At 45.6% G+C, this 21,560-nt stretch overlaps 1 protein-coding gene across 1 annotated transcript; it reads left to right on the plus strand.

The window, feature by feature from the left end:
- Positions 1-6,392: 6,392 nt before the first annotated feature.
- Positions 6,393-11,932, plus strand: CUNH1orf53 (chromosome unknown C1orf53 homolog). The gene is given in 4 exon segments (XM_067538225.1): positions 6,393-6,541; positions 6,544-6,843; positions 10,225-10,326; positions 11,725-11,932. Coding segments are annotated over 4 exon segments (531 nt in total). The 5' UTR covers positions 6,393-6,484; the 3' UTR covers positions 11,797-11,932.
- The last annotated feature ends 9,628 nt before the right edge of the window (positions 11,933-21,560 follow it).

Consider the following 21,560-nt stretch of genomic DNA (forward strand, 5'->3'; position numbering starts at 1 on the left):
CTTAGGCTCTCCCCAGAGACCATCCAGACTCTGATTAATTTCTCAAACTGCTCCCACTTCCTATTCTACTTTCCAAAAAAAATTTCAATAGATGAAAACATTTCTGGGCCCAAATATTTTTTGTAGACACTGTACATGCCATCTGTTACTTAAGAGAAAACTGTTTAACTCTATACACAGCTCTCTAGAAGAATGCCAAACATGAGATTCAAGGCCTGATTCTCATTTACACTGAGGGTATGGCGATGCTGAAATCGAGATAGCACATGTAAGCATATTCGAGCTAACTTTGATGGAACTAGCTTGCTAAAAATAGCAGTGCAGCCAAAGCAACAGGGATAGTGTCATGGACTAGCTGCCCAAGTATGGATCAAGAGCCCTTGGCAGGAGTGTACTTGAGCTGCTAACCCGTGCCACAAAATCTACACTTCTATATTTAGCAAGCTAGCCTGATCAAAGCTAGCATAGCTATGGCTACACATGCTGCAATTGTGTCCCCTGAGAATAGCACAGACATATGCTATGACAGAGCAGAGTACAGCAACCATAGTGTAAATGAGAATCAGACACTCGTATTCTGCAAACTGCCTGAGTTTTAATTGGTCGATATATGATGGTAATATGGAAATCATGCCTAGAGAACTCAGGATCAAATTATAACAAGGCTTCAGAGCAAAGACAATAAAATGGTTTGGGGCTTAAATAATGCTGAGGCCCCAGCACAACCAATGTTTTATTATTAGTAGTAATACTATTTATTTACCTGAGGGTAGTACTCAATAGCTCTAATCTCCCCATTGTGCTAAGCACTGTGCAAATGCATTGACACAGTCCCTATTCTAAAGAGCTTAAAGTGGGAGGAATTGCTTGCAATAAAATAAACCAATGAAAAAGGATCTACAACCAGAGCACAACTGCAATTGCTGCAGCAAAAGATGACGTGTAGCAAATTATAACAGAAACATATAAGAGATTGTTAGGAGGAAATAACCACTTGCTAAAGCCATGTGAGTATCACTGGCTACAGAAACATTAGAAGTAAATATAGTTCATTTAGCATCATAAAATGACTTTGTTACATACCAACTAATAGCAACTGAAAGGCTGTTTTCATTTCTGGACTCACAAATGTGTGTCATTTCTAGGCTCCCTTTTAATTGTGCTATGAAGCTTAGAGAGCTGAAAATGCAAAAGAGCTCACTGAAGAGCATTTCAGAAAAAATGTCTTCTTCCCACTCAAAGAAAGATTAGCTTGTACCGAAAAAGCAGAGTGCACTAAACACACTCACTAGGATACACAGTATCATTTCCAAATGTCCCTCACAGATGGCTCTCTGTCTGGTAGTGTGATTTGGAAGATACTGATCTCTCTTCCTCAGAACACAGGAAGAAGTACCAAGAAAAATTAGTGCCACCCATTTAAAGGGAACAATCTACTTCGCCCCTAGATGAGTAGTAAATCTACAGGAAGAGCTTCTGTTACTCATAGCTAAAATGCTTCTAATGGTCTGGGGAAGAGAGAACTGAACTATGTGAAACATGGACACATTCAGGGACCCCGGTGCTGGTAAGGACTACTGAACAAATGAAAAGCAATTGTACCAGCAGTTCTACAAGAAAGGTAGGTAGGAATGTTGTGCCTCATATTATAGCTTATAAGTTTCAAGCAAGGAAACCCATAAACATTATGAAATACTGAGTAAAACAGCAAGTCTGGTGATTGTGTAATACATATTATCAGTATCCTGCACCATTATAGCAGTGCTACAAGTTCAGCAAAGTACAACTGATTTGCCAGACTGCTTCTGCTTATTGCTCGGGATGGTTAACTAAATGTGCAGAGGCTTCACTTCACAAATCAGGAAGGTGAGAGTCCCCTTTCTCATGGCACTGGCGAGACCATATCTGGGCCCCTGCGTTTAGCCTGGATGCCTACATAAGATCAGGTGCTACAGCATCAGTGACGTTTGAAGTGGCTCTAAGAGCCCACATATTTGAATCAACCAAAACTCAACCATAAACAATGAGAGTTCTGTATACAGACTAACATGGCTACCCCTCTGAAAAACTCAACCATGTGTGTCCAGAGATCTCCCCACACACACCTCAGAGACTTTCACAGACTTCAGTTGAAAGTCTGCAGCTCTGGTGACCTCCTACTCCTGGACACACAAGCGATCAACAGGAGTTCTGTATGTGAGCCCAAGGGCCTGGTTCTCCATTGCCCTGCATCACAGGGAGTTGTTGACACCAGTGCAAAGCCAAGTGTAAAATGCTCTCTCAAATCAGAATGGTAGCATTTCACATTCACTTTACACCAGTAGAAGCCTCTCCTCTAAGGGAAGGGCAATGGGTAATTGGGCCCCAGGAGTTATACTCACAGCTGTCTCATCTTGATGCCCTGCCTTGGAGCGTCACTGATTCAAACATCTTGAGTCTGATTTCAGGACACTTATGATGATGCATTGACTCTTACAGATGAGGACTCTTACACTGAACACTAACAAATGGGCAGTGAAAAGGTACAGGACATGGGTCTCCTGCACATTTTGGGCCTCAAATACCAGGCAAAATCAGTGTTGGCAAAATGAAAGTCTGTCAGGAGACGCTGCCCAGCCTGTATCTCATGACCCTGTGGTAGGATATTCAGAGGGAGAAGGCAATATCCCTACACCGTCACAGGCATCTGGCCCAATAGACCAGTTGGTCCTACATGCCAGTTTCTTTTTACTACATCTACTCCCATGGCTGAGTCAAGCGGTGATTGCTGAATAAGTGTGACATCCAGTGGCAAAGGCTTGAAAACTAGAGTCGGGAATTTTTCAGCTAAACTTTTTGACCAAAAATGCCGAGTCAGTGAAACAGGAACCGTTCACAGCAAAGGGTCAGTTTTGATGAATTTCCCACTTCAAGCCATTTTTGAACAATACAGCTTCAGAAAAGTTCCATTTTTTTACTTCATTTCAAAATGTAAGTTAATTAAAGGTTAAAAAAAAGTTTAAAAAATTAAAAGGACAAAGTCAAAACAAAATTCTTTTATTTACCTGATCTGAAAAACCCCACGGATTTTAGATTTGCAAAAATGTTAAAGATTATCTTTTCATCCTGATTTGGGATGGGAACATTTTTCAAAATCTCATTGGACAGGAAAACAGTTTTCCACCCCTCTCTATTTAAAGCCTCATAAACGAGTGCTTGAGATCTAAGCCCCCCAGTGCTCTGGACATTCAAAGTCCCCATTTTATGGCCACAACCAGAAATGATACGGATATCAAACTCTGACGGGAAGCTAGGCCTCCCCATCCACAAATGTTAACATAAGGAGAATTAAGGGAGAGCACAGCCCACCTTCCTGTGCTCAGAGTGAAAGCTTCAGTAACCAGCTATGCCTCAGCTCAGCTGGTGCAGTGAGAGCTCCCTCCCCTGTTTCAATCTACTTTAGCAAAGGCCAATCCTCCATTCTTATTGTCTTTTACCAGTGGGTTTATCCCCTTCTCCTACTTACCAAAAAGTCATTGACTAATGTCTTTCCATGTTACACTCCCCTGCCATTCCCAGACTATAGCTCAAAGCCAGTCCACTTGCAAATCCAAGGGGATTTGAACAATCGCATCCCTTAGAACAAATGCCCCCCATAAACAATGAACAGAGAAATCCCCCAGACAATCAGCTTTTCCAGGAAGAAAGCCCAGCTCTCCAGATGCTGGTGGAGATCAATCTCATGGTCCTTTTCATTGGTTCCCCTTTCCTGCTGCTCTCCAGACCCCAGCACCTCCACTCATCTCTATCAACAACCACATGGCAGCCAGCCCCCAGCACACCTTGATTCAGGATCTCTACTACTGAGTCCCCTCTGGTTCCTACAAGCAATTCTTCATTGTCACTCCTGTTATGACCAACTGCTTATCTGAAGCCTGGGAGTAAACTCCCCAGGCAGCTGCAATCTGGGACCCTCAGGTTTAGTCACAGCCTGAGTGGTTCAAACCACTCCACCCCCATCAAGTTTTCCTGGCCACACCAGCTCTGCTGAGGTTCTGACAATTCTTTCTCCAGACTGTCCCATCATTGCTGGAAACTGCTCTCAGCTGCTTCTACAGTTTCCACCACACAGGCTCCTTGAAAAGCAGCAGCCATCTTACCTTGATTCATCACTCCATGATGAGAACAGGAAAGACCTCTACAGCTGATGGTGGAATAATCTCCTATGGGAAGCAGCATGGGAAACCCCATTGCTTGAGTAATTTAATACTGGGAAAAAAAGGTCAAATATATTGTTTGGGACAATCCTCCATTGGCATCTGATGGTCCAGATGTCAGAATTGGTTGTTCTGTATAACAGGCAAAACTGCTATTGCTATCGGTGATAACAGAGCAGCATTGCACTCTAGGCCTTATTCTGATTGCATGGACTTCTGTGGGGCTCTGCAAGACCCTATGCTTCTAATACACCTTTACCTCTAATCAGCAACATTCACTTTGATGTGAAATCAGCAGTTAGATGGTTATGCCTGTATTCCACAAAAATGTGTATCTGTAACAGGGTTTCTCATTGCACAGGCTATGTTTTCAGGTGACAAGTTGTGGAAAGTGCTACACCACATGGTCTGCAAAATCCTCCCTGAAAAGATTAAAGATGCATGTGCTGACTGGTTCCAGCTGTGTTCCGGATTTCATAGCGGAAGTTCACGAGGAATTTATTTGCCAAAATTTGAAAGAGAAGTGGCCAAACTCCCACTGACGTTAAATTTGACAAGAATTGCAGGATAGGGGCCAACATCTGCAAAAATGAGCATACTTTACTGCATTCCATGTACTGATATTTACAACAAATAAACTTTTGAAGTAGAATATTCAGCCAGGATCTTCATTGTGGGAAGTTGTAGAATATTGTAGATATATGTAGATATTCCCCTATCAAAAACAAAATAAATAAAAAAATAGAAAGGTCCGACTGCTAAACTGCATAACACACCAACCCAAACTGTAAAAAGCAAATAAGTAGTTAAGTCATTCAACACTCCACTTACCAGATCCTCATCTCAACCTCCACTACCTCCCTTCCATTGTCCACTCAGCTGCACTGTAATGTCCAATGCACTTAACTCCGATGTCACAATTTTCCACATATAAATAACACAATAGACTTCACCACTGTGTATAGGGAATATATCTTAATTAGCTCAGGTCAGAGATCAAGTTGTTTGTGTGAGTTGGATAGTGAGCCATTGCATATGTGTATTGGGGTTGTGTGCTGCAACTAAAGGGACTTCGCTGTGGAGCTGAGTCTGTAGTGCTGAATCCCTCCTCACTTGCACTACTGAGACTTTCACACTCATCTTACTGATGAAATTGAAGAACACTATAGGAAAGAAGGTAAACTAAGATTTCCAGGATAGATGCAATATTTTATGTGTATTTTTGCCACTTTAACGCATCCCAGACAGTGTGACATGAATAATTAAAAAAAAAAGTTGTAAAAGATGATGACACTTTTGGGACACTTTTAGAAATTTTCTGAGATGACAATACCAAGAATGAATATCTTCCTATGCTGTGGAATAAAACAATATACTGTTCATAAGTTTATATCCAATACTTTTTACTTTAAAATAAAATACAAAAATACAATTAAATACAACCAAAAATACAACCGAGAATACAAAAATGACTAAAATACAGAAGTGGACACATCAGATGAATAGTCCTCAGTACAGAGGTTACCCGGGTTGAAAATAAGTTGGTTATGACTTAACAAAGTTCTTCATCCTGTGTAGAACATGGCATTTTGTTATGTCCAGAGACACACACCTATATGCAGCTCAGGACACACGCTTCTCACTGAAGAATCTCAGGCACCCACCTACTTTGCCTACCTGCTCACTGTGTCTTGATCTAGATAGTCACTTCCTTGCCCAGACAAGAAATCCAATTATTAAAAAATGACCAAATAGAGAATGAAAAATAGACATATTTAATATTTTCCTTTTACGGCCCTGATCCTTCAAACATATATACACATGGCAGTCAGATGGGGGGGAGGGGGAGGATGCACTGAAAACGATTTGGCTGCTTAGCAGAAATATGCCATGATTTTCTGTAAACCCCTTATCCGTGTAGAAGTGGTCGTTGTTAATACACTTGCAGGGGCAAGGCCATTATTAATTATTATTACATTACAGTAATCCCAAAGGCCTTCATTAGGAGGGAGGCGCGGCTGGGCTAGGGGCTGTACAAGCAGCTAAGAGAAGAGCGTCCCTGCCCTGAAGAGTTTCTAGTCTCAAGGGCTGATCCAAAGCTCGCTGGAGGCCATGGGAACCCTTTCGCTGCCTTCAGTGCTCTGCGAAGAGAAGGCAGGAGGGGAACAAGCAAGGGAAGAGCGGAGGTGGGTGACGGGGTGAAAGCTCCAGGAGCAGACCTCGGTTCTTTTGTTTGCTGTCTCCCCGGGTGGCCGCAGAGCAGCAAGGAGACCAGCCCAGGGCTTGTTATGATCCAGACTTGCTTCCTGCCCTGGCGAGAGTGGGTGGCGCCCCGGCGAGAACTTAAGGGCCAGGAATGAGACCCTCTGCCTGGCTGGGGCTCATCTCCCGCGGCTGCTGCAGAGCAGGGCTTCCCGGCCGTAGCCGCGTCCCTCCCCTGGGCCCGCGACCGCGGCTTCCCCCCAGCAGCGCCTCTTTGCTGTCAGGGCACCTCGGCTTCGCCGTGCGCTGGGCCACGGGCGGCGCCGGCAGGGCCGCGGGGCCGCCCGGCGGGGAGCTCTCCACTGAGCCGCCGGGCCGGCCGGACAGCCGGGAGCTGGCGGCGGCGGAGAAGCGGATCGTGGCGCTGCACCGGGAGGCCTGCGCGGTGAGTCCCCCCTCGCTTTCCTGCTCCAGCCCGCCGGGCGCCGCTTGCTTGTGCAGCCGCCTTGCGGCTCCGGGCTGCTCCCCGGCGGGGCTGGAGGCGCCCCGGCCCGGCTGGGTGCTGCAGGCTAGGGCTCCCTGCGACCCGCTTCCCTGCTGCAGCAGCCGCTCCCGTGCGCCACGGACGGCCCGGGGGGGGGAAGGGGGCCGCTCAATGTCACGCACGCTCGCAGCCGTGTCGTGGCTTCCTGCGGCCAGCCCAATGGCGGGCGCTCGGTGCCATGACAGTGCAAGGAAAGGCTGGCAACAGGTCGCCTTCCGCGGGCCTCTCCTTCAGCCTGAGCTGGGGCTATGCCGGCGTCGGCCCGACACCGCGCCGTGTGGCCTGGATGCGCAGGGAAAGGCGGGGGGAGGAGGGCTAACGACGTCGGATGAGCCCGGTGGGCTGCGCTCAGGGGCCGGCTGCAGCGGCCGTGCGCGCACAGCCGAGGTGGAGAGTCGGGGGCCCTCCGCGTCCTCGCAATACCTTCGCCCGGTCAATGCGCAGCGACTGGCTTGCCCTTTTAACTTCCCCGGGGCTTGCCCTCGCCAAAGGCCTCCGTGGACTTGCTCAGGTAGGTGCAGAAGGAGGGGTTCCAAACGGCAATGGTGGCACGTGGAGCCGAGCCAGATGAACGCGGTGTTGAGCTGGTTTCCTAAAGCCACCTTGGCCCCAGTTTCCGATTCCTTCCCGCCGTACCGATCGGGCCATTGGGCATTGATGGGAAACCCTTTCTTGCTCTTGAATTGGTGGTTAAATGGCCGGGTGTCTAGCTGGGGGTATTTCGTAGAGATGGCCTCCCTGGCTCCTAGCCCGAACCTCTCTATGCAGAAGTGTGGCCATGCGTCTGCAAGATCAGGCATGGACATTTGCTCACAAGGTGCTGCATGGTCCTCCCGGAACTGTAAAGAGAAGAAAGTCACAAAACACAGGAACGCAGAGAGAGAAGCTTCTGGGGCGCGCTCCTAGCATCATACTTCTCTAGGGCTGGGGCATGTCAAAGAAGGCCTGGCCCAAAAGAGAACAATTAAGACAGCAAAAGCGGGATTTTTCAGCAGAGGGGCAGAAGTCCCCAGCCAGAAAGCTCATGCAGAGCCTGAATGAGCTGTGTTACCTAAACCCTGCAGATTTACCGTCAAGCGACCTGCAGCACCAGCTCTTCGTTATTGATTATGGCAGGGGGAAATATGTCCAAATATAACAACTTAGTCATGCAATGCGACTCCCGGACGCCGAGCAAACTGTCTGCCCGCCCGGTGCTGATAGACTGAACGCCAGATCCAATGTGTATTTGCCAAACCTTGGGGCCTCGGTTTTTTTACAAACTCGTTTGTGTTTCTACTTCGTACGTACTGCGCACGCAAGTGTTTTGCATTAAGGCAAATGTGTCCCGATAACAACCTTCAGGCAGATAGGGTGCAGACATGTTAAGTGGCTCTCGCCTTCCATCTCCAGCTCCGGTATTGACGTGATTAATAACCACTCCGCTCCCCTGTGGGCGCGGAGAGGCTGCGGAGCTGGTACCTCTCCGACACCGGAGGGCGGAGGAAAGCGGAGCCGCCTTGTTTTGTTTCTTTCTGGGGAGACTGAAGCAACCTGCTGTCATTGTGCACGGAAGTTGGCTCACCACTGACTGCAGGAATAGTATCGCAGGGGCCCGCCACTGAACGCCCATGAGAACACCCAGTAAATACTGGCTGTGGGGCAGTGTGTGTTGTCCTCTTCCTCTCCCCCTAACAAAGCAACGCTCCCTGATTCCACCGCAAAGCCAACACTTGTCCCTCCTGGCACGGATGTGCATCTCCGAGCACCGTGTGCCGGGATAGGCTGTGCGCCCCGCTGCGGCAGCCTCTTTCCCAGCCATCAGTCGCTGGGTTTGCCTAGGGAGCCATTGGGCCGACTCTCTTCCCGGGCTGGAGTTTTGCCATTGGCCCCAGAAGGAGGTTCCCAACCAGCCCAGGACTCCCCCCCCATTCCTAGACAGCTGCCCGCCGTAGGGTCAAATAGGAGTTGTAGCCATTCAGAATGGTCACAGTAAATAACCTTAACGTGGGCATGGGACCGTCCCCCTGCTAGATCTCCCACCCGCCTTCCCTTTCCGAGGTGGCTGGCTGGCTCTCTGCCTTTGCCTCCATTAGTGACTGATGGCTGATGTTTAGATGGCTGGTGGCCCCATTTTAAAAAAGCCTCTGGGTCTCTTTGTTTTAGGCCGTCCGCTATCCCAGGGCCTCAGGGAAAGACGAGGAGACGGGGAGGGATACTTGGGATGTGGCCCTTTGCGGTTTGCACTTGCTCAGCCGAAGAGGAAAGCAAAGGAGTTGATTCACTTACCACTTTTGAAATGTACCGCGCCAGCTTCCCTCGAGGAGCGTTATCTTTGCTTCCCAAAACGTGAGAATGACGTATTTTGTGTCGAACATTTTAAAGCTGTGTCCACACTGCCAAAGACACGGTCCAAAACCCTGGGGTCTGAACGTTTCCGCTGGCCATAGCATTGCTGGAAATGACCATCAAAAAGTAGCCTAAATATTAAAAAGTGATTCTTCCTTCCTACCCAGCCTTGTCCAGCACCAAAGGAGGATGCCAGCAAAGTGTTTACCTTCCCTCTGATATAAAGTGGTTTAACAGTTGCACTATGTTTGCAAATTGCAGTTATGCTTTTTACCGTCAAAGCTGGCGTGATGAGTTGCTTTTGATCAAGCAGCACTTGAAAGCAGCAGAAGGTGTTAATATTTTATAACCATTAAAAAAAATCCTTTTCAATAAAATGAAAACTCAAGAACATTTGGAAAAGGAAAAGAAAGTGGTGTAAAAAAGTCCCAAAGTGTACAATATCCAAAGTGAAGAGGAAGAGTGTAGATGTCACCTTATCTCTCCAGGACCAGCTGATTCTTTGATTAGCCCCTTCTCTGGAAGCATAAATTCAGCATCAGACATTTACACTTTAGTATAATTCGAAGTGTAAATGCATCTACAATCTGGGAGTGAAAGTCCATTTTCTTCTTATAGCACTGAAAAGCTTAGAATAATTTAGCTAATAGGTAAAATATCTCTAAGGGAACAATGGCAAAGGCTGAATCTGTAGCTGTGTTAAAATATGCTCTGTAGATGTTCTATTACTTCTCCAAATCTCTTTATTTACCAGTTCTGTCTGAGTTAGAGTATGAGGATCAGATTATAATAGTGTATGAATGCATTTAATCATGAATCACCATTAGAGCTGGTTTCAGCTAAGCAGTTGGATTTTAGGGAGATAATGTCAAATCACTTCCAGTATGAAACCACAAAGAGATGAAGAATATATAGAATTGAGGTTGACTGTTTCTTTGGTATTTTTTTTTTAAGGCTGGCCTGCAAAACTATGTGGATCCAGTTACTGGCTATTTAGTGTTCACTGAAGTTGCCCACTTGCAGAGAGGTAGATGCTGTGGGTCTGCATGCAGACATGTAAGTATGAAATCCTTGCTTTGCAGCGTTAGAGTGTATATTCTCTAAGTAACTTTGAAAAATATTGTAAATGCTGCCATTAGGAAAAGTTAGCAAGCTGTCTTGCACGTTTCACCGTTACATTTAGACTAGCCAAGGACAATAAGTCCAGGAAAGGTCACTGAGGGATTTATTTAACGTTAAAAGAGAATGTTGTAACATTTCAAGTTAACCTTATTTCCTTGAACTACTAGGAGAATTTCACCGGAGTTATTTAGTAGGCTGTTGTTTTATGTAAGTTGTGTTCTCTTTGGCAAGTGCAAGATGCCTATGAAAAGAACCAGCATGTCAGAAAGTCTATCCCGAGCAAACTTTCTCCTTTTAAAGAAACAAGCTAACATAACCAAGACATTTTGCCACAAATGTAGTTTAGTTTTCTAGGATTATGTTTAAGGATCTGTTCTCCAGTCTGACTGAGATTATCAAAGGATGTGGGATATGGTGGAATATTGTGTGATTTTGTTAAAATAATCGGACTTGGTATTTTCCGAATACAATTTAGAAATCTGAGTTAACCGGCGTGAGAGGTAGTATTTTGCACTCTTACAGCACGAACCCGCTTCCATTGAAGTAAATAGCAAATGTCCCGTAGCTTTCAGTGGCGACAAGATCAGGTCCATAATAATCTGTTGATCAAATGTATCCTACTCAGGCTATGTGTAGTGGCTGAAGCCGCAGGTGGGTAACACTTAGTTCCCCTTAGTCAATTTAATAAATAGGTGAAAACATGCTTTAAAGAACAGCGCACGAAAAAAAAAAGGGGGGGGAGGGGGGGAACAAGCAAGTCAGCTGCTCACTTCTAGTTCCCCTGACTTCTTAGTTGACAAAGTTTTCTTATACCACTACTGCGGTGTGAAATTGGTGAGTAATCCTGTCAAAGACTCACTCTTTGATGAAAACTCTTTTATCCTTTTCCTTTCCTAAAGAGAGAGTCAACCGGTAAGACATTTGAAAACAAGTTACAAATGATCAGGAAATGTTTACACTACCATTACAGAAAACACTGAGAGGCTAGAAGGTTGTTGTCCTTTTCGCCCCTTTGCATTGCTTTGTTAGGAGGAACATTTTGCAATAATGCACCAAATAAAGAAGTTGAAGGGGGGCGGGGTGAGAGATTGCTTTGGTCAGTGAAATTCTTCGAGTTGGAAGGACATATTTAGGAAATGGTTCTTGGGCACTAATTAGGACCATTTGTTTGGGGTTGCCATTATTTTTCCTTTTAGTTTGGCGGGCGAAATAGATCAAATGATTTATATAATATCATTAACAATTCTTCTTTAACTTCTTTAAAGTTGAGCGCTTTTTTTTTTTACTGATTGCTGAGTAATGCAGTAAAGACTTGTTTTATTTCTTCTGCAGTGTCCATATGATCAAGCTAACGTAAAAGACCAGTCCAAAAAGAAGCAGTTCAATTCATTTTTTTATGCTTGACGATCTACGATGGAGACTGCAGAAACCGTAGCCAGAAGCAGTTCATTGTGGCTTCGACTGCATGAATATTGGCATTCCTTTTATTGATGCTGGTTTATTTGAATACATTTTAATTGTAATAAAAAACCAAGCTAAACCGTGTGTGCCTGGGTGTTTCAGATGCTACGTTATTAGTGAGATTCCTTTCCCTTTCTTCAGCGGTATAAATCACTCGTTGCAAACTGATACCACGATTAATTTATCTATAAAATCAAGAATACGGGTGCAGGCGGTACTCAGATTACCTTTGCTTTACTTAACATTGCCACTATATACACCGTAAATCACTTCAAGACGTTGCTGATTTGGGTGGTAAATTGAGGAGTTTCAATGATTGTTTTTATTTACATCACTGGGTGCAGGGTGTAACATGCAAGACTGCCCTAGAAGTATAGTCCCATTGCAAAACGGTTTTATTCTCGCAGTAAGAATGTAAAAGGACGTATATCTGTATTTCGTTATATTGTGTGAAGCCAAGCCATTCTGTAGAGAACTCTCTTTGGAGCACGCCCCGCACTATTTTATCACACCATGCTGACATTCGAAGATCGTTAGATAAGCCATTAAAAAAATGGTCTGAACTGAAGTACCACTGACACCGAGAGTGGCATGAAATCCGGATCAGAACCGCATCATCTAGCTTGCCCCTCAGTCAATTCCTCCACCACTCTGGTCCAAGGCGAACGAAGACAAATGTCTCATTGCTAAGTCTATCTGCCATTCAACGAAACATCGTAGGGTGGCAAAGCACACACAGAACCAAACATCGATCTTTCCACCCCTATGGAAAGGGGTGGTTGTTGCCATCATCTGGAGGTAAAAATCAAAGGAGGCTTCCTGACACACTCATTACGAGGTAAAGTCTCTGGCACAGAAAGGAGAGGCAGTGGGGGTTCCACGGATTAGTTTGAGTTTCTGAATAATTTAACTTATTTGTATTTGATTGAACATCAGACTGTTTTGGTGTCCAAGTTAGCAAGTGCCTTTGAAAAGACGAGAGAACTATGTTTGCAAATATAAAGTGAAATGTAAAATATCCTACAGATAGTCACGAGCCCCCAGGAGGTACTGAACTGTGGTAGGATAGGAGACACCTTACAGACTTGCTGCATCTCTGCTTATTTTTTAAAAAGGTCCTGTTCGATTTCCCAGGAACGCTGTTGCTATCTTGACTATTGTCTTTTTTGTCTCTTTCTCGTCAGGAGCAAAGAGCTGCCGAATATGCCTGATTAAAGTTTCCATTGATCACTGTCTGTTTCCAGCAAACAAACTCCCACCAAGTACCTGACAAATATCTTGAAGATCAAAGCGGTTCCTTTCCTACCTACCTCCCCTCAAGTATGGCGTGCGAGCTGGCTTGTGTTGGAGGCAGTGACTGGACATTTAGCTATCATGATGTTACTCCAGGATGGACCTTCTCTCCTAGAAAAAGGACATGAGCGGGATAGGGTTACCTTTCGCTGTAATAAATAAACAGAAACGTTTCTCCCCATTTGTGGACTGTGGAACAGCCGAGTCTACTTAAATTCAGTTGCTTAGTGTCCCCTCTGGTCCCCTTTCAGCTTTGACTGAACGAAATGGATGAACCCCATGCTAGAAAGCTGCTTGCTGCAGTCTCCCAGATGCTAAGATTTAGATCGTTTGAACGTCAGCGCAGCCTTCTGGTAACAGCCAAATGGATTTCCTTTGCGTATCGGTATCGTTCTGCATGCGTTCAGATGAGAGAATAGCAGTTGGGAGCTAAATTCCGTTTGCCTCGTTTTAGTGATTGGATCTAAATGAACATTCACGGCAGGCTAGTGAGTAGACTGAAGCCACATTACACAGAACGTGGCTGAAACGCCTTCTAGCAAATAGTAAATTAACGTGTAGGACTATTAGGGGTGTTTAGATAGCCCTGTGAATGCATGCAAATAGAGAGAGGGAGATTTTGATAGCAGGGAAATGCAGGCGTAAGTAGCCTAAATGAACTCATCCGCTGCACTTAGAAGTATCCGAAGGTAGCATCTCAGCAGTTTTGTGGCTCAGGGATTCAAATGCTAGTTTCCATAATTTAATGACCCACAAGCAACTGGTTCCCTTTGTTGTCAATAGAGGGGGATCCATCGTTCTTGGTTATCTTCTTAGCCGGAGAATTTCCAGTGTAAGGTCTAGTTCTATCATCTCTGCAGCAATAATAATAATGAAACAAACCATGACATTGTTTAGCCCTGACGCAGCAGGTAGCATATTATAAGCCTTGGATATTCCTCTGCCTCCTGCTCCCGTTAGGGCGTCGGTAACTGGAAGACGTTTACATAGATATATTTTCTAAACGAAATCGTTAGATTGGGGGAAATGCATCGGAGGCTGTTTTGGATGCGTTTTGCGCATGGAGAGGGTAACGCATCTGGCAATGACAAATGCTGGAGCTAACTTTAGGAAGGAATCTCTCTTTGCCCTCTTTCTATTTTGTGAGAGGAACAATGCTACTTCCAAGGTAGCTAATGCAGACATAGCCTGGCAAAAGCAACAAAACACTGGCAGTGGCATGGTCAGGAAGCAAGAAAAAGGCTCCTTCAAAGTAAACAGAAAAGAAAAGAAACAGAAGGTGCCGGTGTCCCAAGAAGATTCACAGTAGAGCAAGCCACTTAAATATATCTCTATCTATTTCTCTATTCGTGCACACGGCCAATTTCCAAGGCAAGTACAGAGCTGCAGTTGCTATGATTAAAACGATTCAGTATTAAAGATTGTTCTTGCCGTTGTAAGTGGATTCGATGAAAAACTTTTTTAAAGTGTTACCTCCATGCATCCTGTGAAAGTAAAATTGACCTGCAGCTCCATAATGTCAATAAGTCAAGCTCGGTGTATGTATTTTTTCTTATCTCCATCCCGCAAAAAGCCTGCTCTTTAGTATTGTAACACTTTAATTACTTTCCCTCCTTGACACCTGCTTCACCAGTCACTTCAGATGAGTTTCTGTAACGTGAGATCTCGGTTTTTTACTGCAGATCCAAGTTAAAATACTAGGGGAACTGAAATCAACAAGCCTTCCCCGAATGTCACCCCTGAAACTATGATTTCAAGCGTTCAGCGTGACATTTTTATTCCTTATAATATAAGCCATCTAGCTATTTGTAAGGGCCAGGGAGATATATATTAAATACAACATAAACGGAGCCTTCAGGGACTGTGGTGTTACTGACGAGATTCCCATTTTTAAAGAATACGATGAAAATCATGGCGTGGAGGGGAACACTTCATCGACACGATACTGTTGTTTTGTCTGCAGCATGAACTGAGTTCACACCGGCAGCTGTTTGTTGACAACTGCTAGAATGACGAGAGTCGAGGCAAACTAGGGAACTTTCTTGCTGAGCTGACAAAAGCTGCATCATAAAACCTAGCCCGTGTCTGGCGCATCACATGTAAGGAAGGTGCTGAATTAATTGGTTTCATACACTTAAATATTTTTGTCTATTATTGCACCACAAAAGTGTTCGCTCCTGTTATTTTCACTTTTTTTTTCTTTTCTTTTTTTCCCCTACAAAATCTAAGTAAGATCATTAGCATCCTTTGCTGTTCTGAATAAATAAAAATGCTGGCCACATACACTAAATAGCCAGGTTGCTTAGGCTAGAGGAGTTGAAACTATCACATGAGGAGAAAGGAAGTTATCTAGTATTCCTGATCCAGAACCAACTTCCCCCACCACTAGGATTCTTACAGTAAACCCATCTCCTGGAAAACCATTCTGTAAATAGTTGGTGAGAAAGACGTGTGTACGGCTGCCCCGTAAGCGCATAGAAAACCTGTGCGATGGATCTGTCCATGCCCCTGTACGGAGAATGACTCAAAGTATAAAAATGACTCTCAAATCCGTATTTTTCCCTATGGTTTTGAGTCACTGGATCAGTTGTCATCAGCGCTGTCACCTAAGAAGCAATGATTCCAATTCCTCTTGGCATCTGATTTTATTCTAATGGGTTAAATTGGATTCACTTTTACAATTATCCGAGGTTTGACTGCGTTGTATTGTATGACAACTCACAATTTCATCGGGTTTGGCAATGCGAGGTTTTTCCAGACATCCGTACATCAGATCACATCAGATCACGCTGAAGTTTGCTGTTGGGAGACTCCATTTGAGAGGGCTTTTTTTTTTTTTTTTTTTTTTTTTAAATGAAAGTGGGAAGGGTTGAGACAGTCCATGGGCTGGTTCAGTACGATTTACCAAAAAAAAAAAAAAAAAAAAAAAAAAGTAAAGAGATGCAAACGACACAAAGGAGTTGCTGCTCAGCTGTGAATCTGCACAGATCGAAATGATGACATCAGGAGGAAATGCTCAGTGCAATATTTTAGCAGCCCTCCAGTCCTTGCTGCTTTTTTATTAAATTTCCTAATATGTTCTTTGCTTTATTAGCGTTATTTACAACCAGCTCCCCATTAACACCTCACCTGCTTGCTGAGGGCGGAGAGCTAGATCAGGCAAACCCAGCAAACCATCTACCTTTGGGAGGTGGGGTTTTCTTTTTTTCCATGCTTTTTTGTTTACTTGTTTTTTTTAAAAAAAAAAACATTTCGACGCGTAAACAGAAAGTAAAGGGCAGGCATAAGTGTCTCTTGGTAAGAGGTCAGAGGTTAGAAATTCACGTCAATTCTGTGTTAGAGGCTGTGGCGTGGGACAGGGAGAGGAAAATATCTTTCCACCGTGCAGCTTGTTTATTTTAATTAACACATGGACTCTCTGCTAGGAACAAGGAACAACCTCCATCTACTGGCTAGATCATTACGTCTCGTCTCCTTCCAAAACCCATTCCTCACTCATTAAGAAGGGCACAATTTTGGGGGAAGCTGCTAAGGTCTCAAGGTAAGATCTTGCCTGAGTCTTTGCTAAGAATACAGCTATTTCACGGATGTCATTTGCTTGCCTTTTTTTTTTTTTTTTTTTGTGAGCAGCACAGAACGGTCGTGTTTCCCCAGGTGTATTCACAGGCAACATTTGGTGCATGTGAGTGTGTTTTAATCTAGAAATAGCAGCCTTCGAAGATTGAGCCATTCAGCTATTTAATAAAAGAGGCTGGGGTGGATGGGGGAAGGTTGTTTTTGTTTATCCTCCCCTCCCCCCCAGGAATCGGCTCCCTTCACCTGCTTGCGAATCTGGGTTTTGGAAGCTTCTTGACCAAACGCACCAAAATATACCCCCTTCCCTGGGAAGCTGCATGTTCTAGTTACAACCCGGGCGCAAATACAATTAGGTTAATATACAACAATTAACAAGTTAACTGTGCCGAGCTGCTCCACTCTGAAGAACACAGTGCGGTGCTAGACAATAATCTTGCTCTGCCTCTTTCTTTCGGATGTGTGTGATTATGTGTTTTGTGGTTACTCCCCCATTTGGCTGTGGGGATGTGTATGGCATTACTACCCCGCATTATTTGTAATTAAAATAACCTCTCCTCAAGCAAATCAATGCGAACATCTCCAGGTTACCGGTAGATACAAGCACTTTTGGTTGGGCTTTTCCTTCAGTTGCTCTGTAAATAAAGATAGTCTTTGAGTAACACAAATACAGATTAAGCCACCGTACCGCCAGCCTGGGGAAGAAATGAGAGGCTGGTTTTGTGAATCTATGATATTGTAATGCATCCGCTTTCTCTATTTCTGTATAATTTGAAAGTTGCCCGCAGTAAACTGATGGGAATTTGAGCAGGCTTCACCTGAGAGAAAGGAGGCGGTGATGGCAGTGCTTATTTCTGACATCGAAGCGCATAAACAATCTCGTTTCCTTAAAATGCAATGCATGTAAATGCTGCACCTCTGATGCTCAGATTTTCCTCCTCTGTGCCTACAGCGCTGCTATTACCCGTGTATTTTGCGGGGGTGATTAAATGGATCGTTAAAAGCACGTATTCCATCGCTGCCTTCTAGAGCAGAAAAGATCATTCCAGTTTGAAAACGTTTCACTTTAACCACCACCCCCGAAAGCATCGGGATGAAGGGTGCTTCTGGTTCTGGCTGGCTTTTTATTTTTATTTATTTTTTTTTAAAAAATGTTATTTTCCGGAATCAGATAAACTGGAAATTGCTCCAAAAGTTCGGGCACGTGAAAGAGGCGGTGGGCGGATTTGTCTGTGGTCCGGCTAACCAGCCCGGCAGAGCCTCGAGCGTGGCCACGGTGCCATTCTCCCAAACTAAGCAAACGCTTGATTCAAGGTACACGAAGGCAAACCCTCCTCCGCTGAAAGAACCCGCCTGCTTGAATACCCTCCCCCCTCTTTAATTATTATTTGTCTGTAGACCTTGTTCGAAACCCTCAGAACTAAACACACGATCCGTTCACGCTTTAATAGGCTTTAGACCGTAGCCCGTGGCCAGAAGAATAAGGTCTCGATAGCAAAACGGATCCAAATGATCACATGCATGAAATCTGTCCCGGGCGCATGCTAATTACAAAGCTGGAAATGGCTTCACCAGTCGAACGGAAGGTTCAGTGGGAAGTGTTGAAGCGAAGGCACGGGTTGCATTTTGCGACCACTGCGGAGTGTCAGTGTTGTGATACAGAGACAGGAGGGCAACGTTTTACCTGGGATTCTCTCAGAAACAATAGACTCCGTCTCACCACGTTAGTCTGAGGGTCCGAGACACGCCCTGTCTCTGTTATGAAAAGGAAAAATCTGAAATCGCAGACCACGATATTAAAACAGCGTGAATATTACTCAGCAACATTGCAATCCTTCCTAAAATGCCACAGAGAGAGAGAGAGAGAGAATGGAGAAAAAAGCCGTGGTAAATGAGAAACCAAATTCAGACTCGATTAAGCCCTGGTAAACCTCGATTCCCAGAGAATAATCGTTAGATTGGATTTTAAATTTCCTATCGGATTTGTTGTAAATTAATTCTCTCTCGCTTTCCCACCCAACCAAACCAGCCAAACTCCACCAGAAGCCTCTTGCTCGAAGAGCTGGCAATCACCCCCCAACCTGCCCGGGAGCAGCAGAGTTACCGTACACTTTACAAAGAGAAATGAACTCTTTAGGGATCCTGAAATAGATTTACCTTGGCCTACGGGGGGGCCTTTCTGGAAAGGGAGAAGTCACGCTTGATGCTAGCAACACACTTTCAGCGTCGCTTTAGGTCAGAAGTGGTCTGCCAACGTGAGGATGTTAATCAGAAAAAAAGCTTAAGAAACCCCTGGCCGCCTTTGCTGGAGATGGAGCAGAGAGAAAGGACTCTCATTCATTAAGTGAGCCCAATCGGAAGGGGTTTAGTCACTTCTGAGTTTTGTTATGGGATCTGCCCAATTATTCCTAACAGAGCCATTGAGCTAAGATAGTGACAGACATTTAACACATGATTTTTTTCTTGTTGGTCTCTCTCCCAAACGCCCTGGCTGGCTCTGAAGTCCCCCCCCCTCCTTGCACCGACAGGGTTTTCATTGAACCCAGCGAAAAGCCATTAGCAGACAAAATGTGGGACACGGGAGAGAGTGCTCCAACTTTTCAAGAGCCCTTCCCCTCAAAGCGGCCGGGAGCTGGTTTTTAAAACCCCGCTGGGGCGGGCTGGCAGGGGGAGAGAGGGCACGAAGGCGTGAGCCGGTGCAGGGAAACCGGCATCGCATTGTAGTGGTTTCTGGACACGGAGGAGATCTTCTTCTCAGTGCGGTCCCAGGGGTGCGCTCTCACCAAACCACTCCTCTCTGGGCCCAGGCGATGCGTTTGCTCTCTCTAAGCTTCAGTGAGGCCGGCAGGGAACAGCCCCACCTAGGACGGGGCTCGAGGGGTCACGGCTGGGCTTTGGAGAAGAGAAACAAACACACACTCGATTGGGGTCCCCTCCACGCTCCGTCCGGGGCAAATTTTGTGCCCGTGTCTATTCCAAACGCAGACAACTTCCTCTCTGGGAAATACGGCCTTAGGGGAAAACACTGATCATTGTCATCATCCCAAAAGCAAGGGGAAGCTATCCAGTTAGCGAGGGCATGGCTGGTTACCACCGACTGCTACGGGACTATTTGGAAGGGGATAAAGAGACACGTTAGGCAGGGGCAAATTCACTAGATTTACAATGATAGCGGGAATTTTAATGCCATTATATCATTCATCTGTTTACAATAGATTTTAAAAAGCATTTCGTACACAGCTACACCCCGTTATACCACACACCCCGTTACATAGAGAGAGAGACACACACATGCATACACAGGTCATCTCTCGCGTAGGTGTGTGTACATATATCCACACACACTTTCTGCAAACCGCTTCAATCTCTCCTCTGGGGAGCGTGGAGCTGCTCCTCTGCCTTTAAGCCATTAGCAATTTTTTTCTTCCATTACATTCTTAGTAATTAGGCAGCCAAACCGTTGTTTCTGGATTAATTTCCTAAAGCTTCACCTAACCACACTTGCTGTGAAATCCTGGCTTATATGTTACCGCCCCCCCCCCAGCTGTTTTTTCTTGGAGGAGGAGAGGCAACCTTTGCATTTTCTCGCCTTCTGTGGGCATCCCGGCAATAAAGAAATGAATACAGTGAAAGTTTCAAAATTCCGCTGCACGCAGCGCCCGCAGCCCGGATTGATTCGTCTTGTTTACCTTTTTTCTTTGGCTTGTTGTGCTAATTGACTTGTTTTCTCCGAGGAGAACCTAACCCTCTGAAGACCCCTCTCCCTTCCCGCCCACCCCAGACCTTGACTGCTTCTCAGGAAACTGTAGGACTTGGGAGAGAACCTACCCATTTCAGGGGAGAGTCCCTTATACCCTTTTGTGTCTGGCGCATGGTTGTATAGCTATTACTCTCCTATTTACAAAAAAAAAAAAAAAAAACCAACCAAAAATTGATTTCCATCCAAAAGGGCTAATTACATTACTTACAGTAAATAGCAGCCCTGCTGTCCAGGGTCTAGTGTGCCAACAGAGAAAAAAAATCCCGGCTTATTTCACTTGATTGACTTCATCTTTGTGTGAAATTGTGTTTTATGAGCTGTATTCTGGCACTCGGAGGAATGTAGCCACGCTCAATCTGCAAATAACATACTTGGGGGGGGGGGAGGGCGGAAGAGAAGGGAGGAAGGTGCCTGATTTGGGGGTTACATGGGCGAGGGAGGAGTCCCGGGGATGCGTTGGAAAGGAAATGGGGGCTGGGGTGTGGCTGTGGCTGTGTGTTTTCACGAGTCATGCTGGGGTTTAGTGTGGAAGGTCCCTAAGGGAGCCAAGGGGAGCGGAGCCGCCGCCAGGAAGATCCTGCAGCAGGGATCGAGGTGTCAAGAAACAGCCTGCAGCTGTTCCCGGGAAACGCAAGGCAGAGAATGGTGTGAAAAGTAAGTGGGGGGAAGAGAGGGAGCTGACTCCGAACTGACTGTCCACCCAGCCCCTGCGCCCAGCGGGCTTCTCTGGTCCGGGGCAAGGGGTGCACCGAGCAGAACAGCAACCGGGGAATGGTGCCAGAGCGGGCGGCCTTCCTCCCCGGCCAGCTCGCGGGACACAGCTGGGCTGGCGGCTGGGGTTCGCTTGCACTCTCCAGCTGTGCGGATCAGGGTTAAAGACCGGGGTCTGCGCCCGGCTGGACGTTCGCACGGCTCGTACTTGAAACTTGGCCATACAGGCAGGGGAGAAATGCTTGTTAGGGTCACTGATCCCCAGGGGGCTGGGCAGGAGCGAAGTGGCGGGGCTGTCCCCAGAGGGCGATCTCTGCGGAGAGTCTGCGGTTACGCCTTCCACGTGGAAGCCTAGTAGCCACCCAAAATG

The sequence above is a fragment of the Emydura macquarii genome, unplaced genomic scaffold (genome assembly GCF_026122565.2).
Source record: "Emydura macquarii macquarii isolate MOO-44397 ecotype Brisbane River unplaced genomic scaffold, CSIRO-AGI_Emac_v2 contig_480, whole genome shotgun sequence".
Classification (NCBI taxonomy): domain Eukaryota; kingdom Metazoa; phylum Chordata; order Testudines; family Chelidae; genus Emydura; species Emydura macquarii.